At 38.4% G+C, this 12,898-nt stretch overlaps 2 protein-coding genes across 2 annotated transcripts; both read right to left on the bottom strand.

The window, feature by feature from the left end:
* Nucleotides 1-5,072: 5,072 nt before the first annotated feature.
* On the bottom strand, nucleotides 5,073-5,693 carry LOC126754651 (uncharacterized). Its single transcript, XM_050466777.1, has 2 exons — nucleotides 5,586-5,693; nucleotides 5,073-5,524 (listed from the first exon to the last, which is right to left on the bottom strand). Exons 1-2 carry the CDS (start codon nucleotides 5,691-5,693, stop codon nucleotides 5,294-5,296), a joined length of 339 nt encoding a protein of 112 aa, XP_050322734.1. The 3' UTR covers nucleotides 5,073-5,293.
* A 5,259-nt stretch (nucleotides 5,694-10,952) lies between these two features.
* LOC126754594 (uncharacterized) lies at nucleotides 10,953-12,327 on the bottom strand. Its single transcript, XM_050466705.1, has 2 exons — nucleotides 12,089-12,327; nucleotides 10,953-12,034 (listed from the first exon to the last, which is right to left on the bottom strand). Exons 1-2 carry the CDS (start codon nucleotides 12,223-12,225, stop codon nucleotides 11,380-11,382), a joined length of 792 nt encoding a protein of 263 aa, XP_050322662.1. The 5' UTR covers nucleotides 12,226-12,327; the 3' UTR covers nucleotides 10,953-11,379.
* Between the last annotated feature and the right edge of the window lie 571 nt (nucleotides 12,328-12,898).

Here is a 12,898-nt window from a genome sequence, read left to right as displayed (position 1 = left end):
AGGGCTAAGTTCGGGTGTCACCGAACATTTTATACTCTTCGCATGATAAAGTGATAATCGAGTTTTCATTATACGTCATTTACATATTTTTCAAATACCGTATTTTTGTAAAGTTTTATTCCGCTATCATCATTGGTTCCTAATGTATATACACGTATTATAGAAAAAAGGCATCAGATGGATTTCAAAATAGCGTTATATTGGAAGAAGGCGTGGTTGTGAACCGATTTCATCCATATTTCGTACATGTCATCAGGGTGTTAAGAAAATATTATATACCGAATTTCATTGAAATCGGTGTAGTAGCTCCTGAGATATGGTTTTTGGTCCATAAGTGGGCGAGGCCACACCAATTTTCAATTTTAAAAAAAAAGCCTGGATGCAGTTTCCTTCTACCATTTCTTCCGTAAAATTTAGTGTTTCTGACGTTTTTTGTTAGTCGGTTAACGCACTTTTAGCACTTGCGTCCAAATATGCCCCTCCTTAATGCGATCCACGGACGGACGGACGGACAGACGGACGGACAGACAGACATCCGGATTTCAACTCTACTCGTCACCCTGATCACTTTGGTATATATAACCCTATATCTGAATTTTTTAGTTTTAGGACTTACAAACAACCGTTATGTGAACAAAACTATAATACTCTCCTTAGCAACATTGTTGCGAGAGTATAAAAAAGAGAGTACGAGCTATTAAAGCCATCGACTCTGAACAAACAAATATCTTAGGTTACTTGCTAAATATAAAGTTATATTTTATTTTGTATATAACAATCAGTAATAAAATTGTAAATGATTATAATATTTGCAAACGAAGGAAGTTTTAACAATTCTTGATAGTTTGGAAAAAAGTTGTGCTTTTGCCTAATACTCGCTAAAGCCGAACATTCGTTAAAGATGTGATGAAGTGATAGCGTGCTTGCGCAGAGAGGGCAAGGTGATTTTTCTTTGCCAGTAAGAAGGTGCTGATGTGTGAGTTGCGTGTGGCCAATCCTTAGACGTGTGAAGATGGTAGCTTGTAGGCGAGATATATCCCTAGGATATACGACTTTTGTCCTTGTGGGATTGAAGGTAGAGTACCGATGGTCGAAACGTTTCCATTCCGTAAGTTGAATTCCGTGAACGTAGCGGTCCAGCATATTACAGAGGTCGTTTCTGTCGTGTGGCTCATATTGTAGGGTTGGCGCTGATTCAAAAAATCGAGCTGCGTGGTCTGCATGTTCATTTCCCATAATACCAACATGTCCTGGTACCCAGAGTAGTGCAACTTTATGACTGTATTTAACGCACATGTCACGAATATTCGAGATAAGTGAGGCAGTGTTGCGAATGTTACTAACAGCAGATACACAAGAAAAGCTGTCCGAACAAATAACAAATTTGCCTTTGCTATGTATCGCATATTCTAGTGCTTTGAAAACGGCAAAAGCCTCGGCTGTAAATATCGACGAGTAAATAGGAAGAATCCCGCCTGTAATAACTTCTCCATTTGGTTTGGTGAGAGTAAAAGCTGTGTTTATCGCTTTGGACCCGTCTGTGTAAATTGCAGTCCAATTGTTTTCTTCATAGGTTTTCATTAACTCTAAGAAGAGTTTCTGAAATACTAAATTACTGGTGTTACTCTTTTTGAAGGTGTGCAGGAACATGTTGATAGTTTCTTTTTTTAACAACCACTCCGGCTGTTTGTTGACCCTCTTGTACTTTGGTGGCGGATATATGTTTAAGTCTTTTCCGTATTTGATACAACGGCGTAAAGTGGATTTTAGCCTGAAGTTCCGTTTATGTCGTGACGCGTAAATTACGGTTTTATGTAAGCTGGCATTTGGAGAGTATATCAGTTTTGGAATTAGTTGCATCGTCCGTTCGTATACCCTTTCCTTTATTGTTGGTAGGCCACATTCCGCCAAGATACATTGAATAGGTGATGTAGGGAAAGCGTTTATACTTCGACGGCTCGCTGCATGATAAGGAGGTTCCAAAAGTTTCAAATTAGAGTTTGCGCACCATCCAAAAATAGGTAAACCGTAGTCGATTTTAGCGAGTATTAAAGCTCTTGTAGCGTTTATTAGAGAGTTGGGATGAATAAAAGGTCGTTTACTAGTTAAATATTTTATTATGTGTAGTCTTTTTGGTAAGTTATTTCTTAGGTTAAGACATTGATACCGAAAATTAAATCTTTTATCAAAATATGCTCCTAAAATATTTAAATTGCTTACGGATTCTATTACAATATTTTCAAAAACTAACTGTGGATATATACATTTTGTCTTTTTACAAATATGTAGTAATTTACATTTTGGAATGGAAATTGTTGCACCAGATTTCGTGCCCCATTTCTTAAACTCTGTTAGTATTTTCTTAAAAATATTGTTAGCAGTTTGGGGATATTTTATATTGCAATAAATAATAGCGTCGTCCGCGTAAATAGTGAGTTTAATGCCTTTAGTTTTAAGGCTAATTTCAGTTAATTTATCAAAAGCTATAATAAAAAGCATCACCGATAGTGGCGAGCCTTGCGGTATACCATTTTTGAGAGGATACAAACTAGATAGAACATTGTTTATGCGAACCTGAAATTTTCTTAGGATCATAAAAGCTTTTACTATTTTAAAAACTTTTGGACCTGTCTTCCAAGCTGCTAATTGGCTTAGCACTGCATGAATTCCTATGCGATCAAAAGCTCTCTCGAAATCGGTGACCAAGATAGTCGCATGGTTTTTGGTGGAGAGAGTGTCAGATACATAGTGTTGGAGTTGAATAAGTGAATCCATTGTACTGTGCTGATGTTTGAAAGCCGTTTGGTTGTGATTTATAAAATAATTTTTTGTAGCAAACCATGAAAGTCGCCTAGCAATGATTTTTTCGAAAATTTTACTTAAGCAGGATAGCAAGTACAGTACAGTGGGTTGCCAAATTATTAGGGACAGTCACAAAAATACGGTATAAGTGAAGTATTGGTTGTTTTTAGTTATAAAAAGCTGTAATAATAATAAAAGAGTAATTTACAAACTAACATAAGAACAAAAAGATAAAAATAATTATTTCAAAAATATACATATGAGCGAGATAAAATATTTCTGATTAATAATCAGTACTTAGTCACATTTCCTTTCGCCTCAATAAGTGCTTTAATCCGTCTGGGCATACTTTATATGCACGTTAAGGCACTTTCTTTAATCATGGGGTTGTAGTGCCATACATTTATTAACTTTTCAATCAATTTTACCTCGGTAAATATTATCTCTTTGGCAATTTCGGCCTTGGTAATCTGCCATAAATTTTCTATGGGGTTCAAGTCAGGTGAATTGCTAGGCCAAGGTAAAACTGGAATGTTATGGTCTGCCAGAAATTTGGTTATGCTTCTTGCCTTATGACATGGCGCTGAATCATGCATTAAAATGAATTCCTCACCGTCTGGGAACCAAACCATGAAAGTCGCCTTAAGTTGCGGTAACAGTCGAGTTTCCAGAACTTGTCTGTATTGGTCTTGTCTCATGGTACCCTGGACAATGTAGAGACGTCCAACCCCTTTAGCGCTTATGACAGACCACACCATTATTTTAACAGGGTGTTTAACCCTCTCCACAATGCAGTCAGGGTGACATTTTTCGCCTGGACGAAGCTGCTCTTGTCGGCCAGAATTTTAAAGGTTGACTCCTCTGAAAAACAAAAATTTCGGTTAAAAAGTCACATAAAAGTTATTTTTTGTGAAAATTCCAAAGCATGGATTTGTAGTGCGAGTCGTAACCTTCCTTTTGATAACATTGGTTTGATAAAATTTTACAAAAATTTAAAAGTTATAGCCATTGGCGCAAAAAACCTGATTTTGCGATTTTGGGCCAGTCTGCAAATCGATTAAAACATGATTGTTACCGATGAAAAACGTTTATTTATCAATGGAAATGAAAGAGAATAAATCATAAGAAAAATAGGAATTGGAATAGGATGCAGGTGTAAGTGTTCGGGTTCGGTCCGGCACATTTCATGTGAACCCCTCGATCACAAACGATGCAATGGGCCGTGTTTTGACGATTCTCGTGCTTCGGCATCTTTTTCTTGCAAATCGTGCAAAAATCGAAGTCCTCTTCGATGTCGGTTTCGGTCGGAGACGGGCTTCTCTTCCGTGGCGTCTTCGATTTGCCACGGCCTTTTTGCTTCTTGGCTGCTGGTTCATCGGCTGCCTTCGTCAATTTTTGCCGCTTTTTTTCGGCCTTGTCACGCAGATCTGCGACAACCTCAGGCGATGTCAAAATCGTTGACTCCATTGTCTTGTGGCCACGTTTTGATTTCGGAGCAGGTGTGACCAATTTCAACGGGCCAACCGATTTCAATGCATCACGGAGCTGTGGAGCCGAAACAAGAGACAACGACGATGATGCAGCACCACTTGTTGAAGCTGGGGCACTTGTCGATGCCTCCGACGTTGACACCTCCTCATTCGCAGCAGTCACAATGGCATCACCAGAGGCAAGAACTCGACGTTGATTGTCGGCGTCTTTCTCTTCGTCCCCGAACAAATTTTCGCCGCTCAGTTCCGAAGCGACAAAGTCAACTTCAGTGAAAATTTGCGGGTTGAACGGGTAGATGCCAGTTGTTCGGAAGCCGGATTTGATGGTTTTCGGCGTTAACATAACATCGAGGCACTGATCAACAAGGAGCGGCACATGATGCAGATCGAAAGTGACACCAATGTTGGACTTTTTCCATGCATCATGCTTCACGGTCATCATGCCTTTAAATGGTGCAAATACACGCTGCATTTTGTGCGTGCATTTCGGCGGAAAAGACAGCAACGTGATGCCATGATCCAACGCCAAATCTATCGCCTCGATCGATAAATGCGAACCGTGGTTGTCCAGCAGCAACATGGTTGGCGAATCGGCATTAGCACCGGTGTGCTTGATGAAATGACGCATGAATTGAGGGAATACGTCAGAGTTCATGTAACCAGAACCGTTCGCAACACAAACAGCGCCATGACTCACATGAGTCATAAAAATCTCTTTCATGTTGACTCGGGGAAAGAGGAAGAATGGCGGTATGGACTGGCCACTAGCGCTGAAGGCCAAGACACATTGGTGCCTTTTTCGGTAGATGTTGATGAGCCGACCTGCTTTTGTCCTTTGCGCGCGATGGTTTTGACAGGTCTGGTTGGCACGGTCGGACACCCGGTTTCTTACATGTTCCATTTTCGGTGAGGTTCAAACGGCGTCTTACCGAGAACGGATGAAAGGTTGGCAAAGAATGCATCGACATTCTCTTTGTTGAATCGCTTCGCACGGCTCTGGCTTACTTGTCTGGTGTTCGCAGTGACAAATTTTTGTGGCGTTTTATGAACGCCAACTGCCAATCCTTACTCGCCTGTTGATTGTCGTTCCATGGATCCGGATACGACGCGCCAACTTTCCGAGCAAATTCATACGCGAGCTTACGAAGCTCCATCAAACTAATTCCATAGTTGATGTCGCTGGCCTGGAGAATGTAGCTTATCAGCGCCTTCTCTTGTTCGATGTTGAAGATCTGAAATAAAAAAAAAATTATTTATTATTCGAAGAAAGAAAAAGAAAGAAACCAGCAGCACTGTTTTTGTGCCCATCGTCGTGCTTTCAGCCAGCAAATTCTTCATTACATCGGCATTGGCAGTAGTAACGTCGATGCTCGCACCATCAAATGCTGCAATATAACGCATCAGGTTGGTCCTCGGAATTTTGTGTGCCGTCGCAGATTGTCGAACGCTGTTGTGATGTATTTTCACCGACTTGATCGCCTCCAAAATGTTGTCGAAATCAACAATTTTCTCTTGTTTGGGATAGTATCGCGGCATAATGACTAAAAAAATTTTTCGGAGCACGAAACTATCAGGAAATGTTGAAAAACTATTGCGTTGTTGAAATTCTGCACGAAAAATCACTTATACACGTCAAATATATGAAGTTAGCATGTCAAATGTAAAAAACTATTCCGAGATTCCCCAAACGCTCATATTTGCAAAATGGCGGTGGATAATGAACACAATGTAAATTCGTGCAAAATTTATTTTGTGTGTCGAAGGCTAAAGGCTCAACTAATATTATAAACATATTTACCTGCATGAATTTATTGGAAAATGTGAAAAAAATCAACTGTACACAGAGTTGAAAAAAAACTTTCAGAGTGTCGAATTTCTTTTTGTTGTCGCAGAGAGGTTATAACACGTGTTCACAGCTCGAGTGCTATATAGAAACTGAGCTTAGTATGAGACGAGCCGATGACAGTTGGTTGCAGCTGTCAACCTATACTAGGGAAAAAAATATCGGCCCGGGATTCCCCGTTCCCCACCTTCCCCTACCTGAAAAAAAAAGAAAGTTGCTTATTATTTTCACATATATGATTTAAAAATGGTGTAAGATGACAGTAATAATAATAGCTGACCTTACTCCAGTCCTCATCAGTCTTCTGGCGGTATTTTTGGGCCCAGGCAAGACGTTTTTTCTTCATCGCATCTGTTAACCGAGGTTTCCTTAGCAGGACGATGACCAGTCAACCCTTCTTCTGCTAACCTTCGCTGCACGGTTCTTTTGGATACTAGTACTCCAGACTCTTGAACTAATACATTTAAGAGCCCAGCACTTTTCTTCCTGTTTTGCAAGCAGATGTCCCGAATTTTCCGGTCAGATCGTGATGTTGTTATGCGTTTTCTTCCACTCTTGCCTTTTCTCTTTGGCGAAAGTGATTGATTTTGATCCAAACTAATCTTTATTTTATTCACTTCTGTCTTAGAAACTCCAGCTAGTTCGGCTATGTTCCTTTGCGAATGGCTTATGTGCTGGAGAAGAGTTTTAATCTCTGATTTTTTCCTGGGGGACAAATCACACCCTCGTCCCATACTGGAGCAAAATAAAAAAAATATTATAATGAAAATCGGCCCAAATTCATTATTTTTTAACAATACAACTATGATACATTTGATCTGCGTTTGTTGCACAAAAATGATAAAAACTTTTTTTAAATAATTAATTTCAACTTTCACTAAAATACAGCACCCTGCGAGTCTACCGTTAATAAAATATTTGTAGAAAGTAAACAAATACATTAACTCTCAAAATCTACTTAAAACTGAAGTTATCAAGATGTGGTGAACGCAAAAAGTACTTTCCTGTAAAGTTGTTCCTCTTAAAACCGCACTCAACTGCGCCCAAAGGAACAAATTGGGGAAAAATGCGACTGTCCTTAATAATTTGGCAACCCACTGTAATATCGCACTCTAAGCTTCTTGCTGATGCGGAGAGATTCGTTGGTGTATAGGTGGCAGATAACCAATGTTGTTTATCTGCGATATATTCAGCAGAAAAATTACTATCTTGCGAATATGTAGACCAGATATTGGCGAAGGTTACCGCAATATCTGCGGAATTCGTCAGAATACTTTGATTTGTATTAATGAAATTAATACGGTATATGTGAGGGATTCCAGTCAAAAGTTTAATGTCTAACCATATCTTTTTGGTAGTTGACGCAGGAGAGATTTTGGCAGTGAATGCTTCAAAACTTTTCCTTTTAGCCGTCTTTACAGCTTTTTTAAAGAGGGCGTTTGCTTTTTTATAATTATTCAGATTATATTCAGACATTGTTATCTTGAGAGTATTCCAGTATTCATTTTTTTTGTCACGCATATGACCAAGATCTTTGTTCCACCAGATCGGAAAAACTTTTGAAGACTTACGTTTGGTTTGAGGGATCGACTTATTTGCCGCAGAACGAATCAGTTTTGTGAATGCAGATGTGGCTTGGTTGATGTTGTCTATTGGAGTGGTTGGTAAACTTTTTAAAATTTCTCTTTGAAATATATTCCAGTTTGCGCGTGAAATAATAAATTTTGGGAGATGCTTATATTTTTCAAAGTAAAAGTTTGTTTGAAGTGAAATCGATATATGAAAGTGGTCACTACCTCTGAGAATAGAGAAAGCTTCCCAACTGATTCTGGGGGAGAGCTGGGGAGAGGATAGGGAAAGATCGACGCTCGTTAGGGAGGAATGGGTAGAAAAATGTTTGGGGCGCCATTGTTCAGAAGAATTAGGTTGCTGTTGCAATAAGAAATTCTCTATGATTGCACCCCTTGTGTTTGATTTTCGGGAACCCCAAAGTGTATTCCACGCGGTGAAGTCCCCCGTCCATAAAACCGGTGGGGGTAGTTGGGAAAGTAAATCTTTCAAATCAGTTTCGGTAAAAACTTGCTGGGGTGGTATATACGTATTAATGGTAGTAAAGCTAAAATTCAAATTGATTTTGAGAACTATTGTTGATAGTGTGGAATTTAAATCGATAATTTCATGTGGTATGATTTTTTTTATTAAAATGCAAATGCCTTGCTTATTGCTTTGGATGTTTTGTAAATTCGAAAAACAACCGCTGTATTGCCTAGGACAGGAAATGTTGTTACTGGGAGTAACTGAGATATGTGTTTCTTGAATACAAATAACGTCTGGGTTTTGCTCTTTTATGAGTAATAAGAGTTCATCATAATTGTTGTTGTACCCGTTTATGTTCCACTGGATGATTTTAAGCGTCATTAATAAGACATAGAGAAAAAAAAAATATTTGTTTATCTGTAACATACTATGGGATATCGTTTGTATTAAATTTCATCTTCGGATGTAATTAATTCTTGAGTGTTGGAAAGAACTAGAGAAAGGGATGGAAGAGGTTCGAAAGGTAGGGATTGGAATTGAGAAGACGGAGAGAGTGGTGGGTTTGTTTGGTATGGTGAAGTCGTTTGAGTGGATGGCTTGTATTGAGAAAGAGGTGGGCTATTTTAGTGGTGAGGTTAGTGGTGAGATCATTACAGGCAGAGAGTCTTGGTGGACTATCAGAGTTTATGGAGCGGCGAGAGAGGTTAGTTTCGTTTGTCCGTAGAGTCGTTGAAATATTCCTTTCTAATGCTTGAGTGCATTCCACTATGGACGATTTGGAAATATTGGTTTGCTGTAAAGAAGAAATGCTTTTTGATTGAGTGCTATTTTTGGTGATTTTTGGTGAACTTGATCTTTGAGTGTTGCTGGGAGAACTAATGTTGTTAGTGTTTATGGTGGTGGAAGAGTCAACGTTAGTGTTTGTTGTTTCGATATTTTTGTTGGAATTGGACGCTATTGAAGCATATGTGTTATTGGAAAGAAAAGCTGGTGTTGTTTGTTCTTTATGGATTTTTATTGCTTCGCGCATTGAACATTTTTTTAGTGTTTTAATTTTTATTATCTCCTTTGCTTGTAAGAATTTGGTACAGTCTTTGGAGGATGATGCGTGTTGTTGGAAGCAGTTGATGCAAAAAATGCGTTCGCAATCAGATGGGGCATGGGGGGGGAGTGAGCAATTAACATAAAGAGGGGAAGGATTACAGCGCTTTGCTGTATGACCAAGAAGTTGGCAATTTTTGCAGCGCATAGGCGAAGGAATATATTGACGTACCAAAAGTTTGCACCAAGCAACGTCAATTTTATTAGGTAACTTGTAGAGGTTGAATGTTAGTAACAAAACCCCCGAGGGGTGCGGTTTTCCTTCAATAAACTTATTAAATTTAAATACTGACACGACGCCTTGAGAGCTGAGCTCATTTACTATCTCCTCCTCTGAAACGTTGTTTAGAAATGGAGCAAATATCGTTCCTTTTACTTGGTTGAGAGACTCGTGTAGAGTGGCTGATATTGAACAAATGTTGGGCAGTTCTTTTAATTTCAGGAATTTTTTTGCAATATCGTTATTCTTGACTAGCAGAAGTAGTTTACCATCTCGAAGGGTAGATATGGAATGAACGTAATCACTAATTTGCTTAATGGCACGATAAATGGCAAAGCAGGAATAGTAGGAAAGGGGTTTGGCCGAGTCACTAGCTTCCATCACTACAATTTTGGGGTCGTCAACATTTATATCTGGAAGTTCTGGAAAATCCATAACCGAAACACTTTTACCAGTCTTACGTTTTTTTTACCAGGTCCTGTATCGAATACGGCGAAACGATTCGCCTCGATAATTTGAGGTCCAGAGGCCATTTTGCACGAGAAACACTGATGCGCACTTTTAAATAAGATTCTGCGCGCGAACAGTAAAAGAAAAAAGTAAGAAAGAACGAATTAACCGTATATAGAAGATCCGAAAAGAACAAACAGAAAATGTCGAAAAAATACTCGAAATGCGAAAGACACGACTTATCGGCGCGAGAGCTAGTCGATGACTGAAGAAATTAGAATCTCACAAAATGCTTCAGGAAGTGGTGCATTCGTAGGAAGGCAGTGGGCGCTATTTGAAAGTTTGCAATTTTTAAGAAGTCACATTATTCCTCGTCCGTAAGTAAAATGCATTATTACCATATCCATGTAAATAATGAGAACATTAATATTAACAGAATGCGACAAAGTGCGCCAGTATTGAAACGCAGCGACGAGAACTATGACTTTATTAACATTTCTTCCGAATCTATATCACAAGATCTCTCGCCGTCACCTCCAATTTCCCCTGGGCAGTTAATTCCGTCCGACCAATCAACAATAATTCTGTCCGATCAAACAACAGCAATTCCGTCCGTTCAGTCAATTCCGTCTAGTCAGCCATCAGCAAATCCGTCATCAACATCGCGACCACGAAAGCAAAGAGGCAGACAGCTTGACGATGTGGACACTGCCATCCTCGGAACAGTGAAAACTTTCCAGGAGGTATGTGAGCGTAGAGCGCGTCGAGAAGAGTTGGATGCGGAGATAAGCGGTTTTGGGCGAATGATATGCTCTTCGATTTCAAAAATAAAAAAATCAAGGCAAGCATTGGTGATGCGTCAATGAAATTGATGAAGAAGAAGAAAGCTTTGTGTATGTGAACTAGTCCCTCAATTATGAGATGAGTTTTTTAAACTTTTATTACATATTACCTTTTGTTCTTTTAATGAGAGCGGTTGAATTTTTGAACCTGAAGTACAAAGGATATAATCCATATAACGTTCTATATAATAATTATTTGTGTTTATTTAATTAATCTTCTGTTGTTGTTATTGTTAATCAATATGTATGAAATACACGTAAATTTGCATTTTCAACATTTTTTTTTTATTGAATTTAATATGTATGTTTATAAGTGTTTTACTCTATATGGTTTTGAAAAGGTACTGCACCATTGTTCATAAAATAATTGGTGAGGTGTTCTCTGTGGTTATACGCACTGTTTCGATCCCTGCGTCTAAAAGATTGTGCTGACCGCAATGGTCCCCCACAAGATCTTAATTCGTTTCTCCATTCAGCATTTCTTCCATCTCCGTCAGTGTAATGCTCTGAGCAGTACCATCGATTCATACCATGGAGCATTATGAAATTATGAAGCACTAAACATGCTTGTACGATTTTTTCAGCATTTTCAGGTTAAAACTCCATTGTTGTTCTTAGCACTCTCCACCTCGCTGTCAAAATTCCAAACGCATTTTCAATAACGCGTCTTGCCCGTGATAGTCTATAATTGAAAATTCGTTGAGCTCTTGTTATATTTACACCTGGATACGGCTTCATAAGATTATTTTTTAATGGAAAGGCACAGTCTCCAACAAAGTAATACGGAAACGGGTGGGAAGATAACGGAAGTGGAGTATCAGGTGGTAGTGGCAAACGATTTTCTAACAGATCTTCGCCAAATCTCGTTGCATGAAAAATACCTCCATCACTCTGGCTTCCGTAAGCTCCTACGCTAATGGCTGTAAAAGTGTATTTAGCATCACATGCTGCCAACAGCACAATGCTGAAAAACTTTTTATAATTATAATACGTGGATCCTGAATTTGGAGGGCATTTTATCGCAATATGTTTTCCGTCGATCGCACCTACACAGTTTGGCATGTTCCACATTTGCGCAAAGTCGGTCGTGATGTCTTTATACTGTTGTTGCGTGGGTTCACTCAGATAAATTGGTGAAAGCATTTCCCAAATAGCCTCACATGTCTCCAGCACTATGTTTCTCACAGTGGTCTTTCCAATTTTGTAGCTCCATGCTAATTTTTTGAAAGGAATTCCATATGCGAAGTACCTAACAATCACCTTAATAAATATAACAAATGGAGTAATAATCACATAAACTTACAGAAGTGTGAGGGACAAACGCTCTTCGGCATGGATTTGTTCCTTGAATTTACACATTGAAGGTGCCATTAACTTCAAAAAAGTATCATACAACTTCCTATTCATTCTTGTATGGGCAAACAATTCTTGTTCATCCATATCTTTTATTTTCAGGAACGTTTTTTGATGGTATCCGTTTTGGAACCTATTAACATTAATAGGATGGACACGCCATCGCCTTGTTCGTTTGAATTGCTTTTTTTTAGCATATAATGCTTTAATATTAAGAAATAAGTTATCAAGTTCTTCATCACTGCTCATTTTATTTAATTTGTTTGGCACTTTTGAAATGAAAACAAAAATTCCGAATGAAAGATTAGCTGATTATGGTTATGGCACCAATAATCGATAATAGTAAATATCGTTACGGTTATGACAATGGTTATGGGTATGGCGATATGTTATAGCACCTCTAATTCTACCTTAAGCAATTTTCTATATAAATATACTTAATATAACTCATACACTGATTGACGAAATCGGCAAAAGATTTGATTTGATTGATTCCATCGGTCATACGGAGTAAAGTCTGCCGAATGTTTGAAAATCCTGATATAAATTATATGAGAAGTAGGTCAACTTTTCGTGCAATTTTATTTCTTTTGATTATTTTTTTAATCTATTTATAATTACCATTGAGATAACTATAATAATATTGGCCGACCTATGCAACATAAAGTCACTTGGAAGTTTGAAAATCTTTAAATATTAGGTATATGGGGGTTCAGAGAAGTATTCACCCAATTCAATTAATTTTTAATGCGCTTTTATT

This window comes from Bactrocera neohumeralis, chromosome 4, assembly GCF_024586455.1.
Source record: "Bactrocera neohumeralis isolate Rockhampton chromosome 4, APGP_CSIRO_Bneo_wtdbg2-racon-allhic-juicebox.fasta_v2, whole genome shotgun sequence".
Classification (NCBI taxonomy): domain Eukaryota; kingdom Metazoa; phylum Arthropoda; class Insecta; order Diptera; family Tephritidae; genus Bactrocera; species Bactrocera neohumeralis.
The sequence above is the reverse complement of the archived record's forward strand: the minus strand, read 5'-3'. Positions and strand labels throughout refer to the sequence as shown.

Coding starts and splice junctions, on each gene's coding strand:
- LOC126754651 (XM_050466777.1), bottom strand. CDS start 5,693: ATGCGTTATATTGCAGCATTTGATGGTGCGAGCATCGACGTTACTACT. Junction 5,525..5,585: donor CGACGATGGGCACAAAAACA/GTGCTGCTGGTT, acceptor TTTTTATTTCAG/ATCTTCAACATCGAACAAGA.
- LOC126754594 (XM_050466705.1), bottom strand. CDS start 12,225: ATGGATGAACAAGAATTGTTTGCCCATACAAGAATGAATAGGAAGTTG. Junction 12,035..12,088: donor CGTTTGTCCCTCACACTTCT/GTAAGTTTATGT, acceptor GGTGATTGTTAG/GTACTTCGCATATGGAATTC.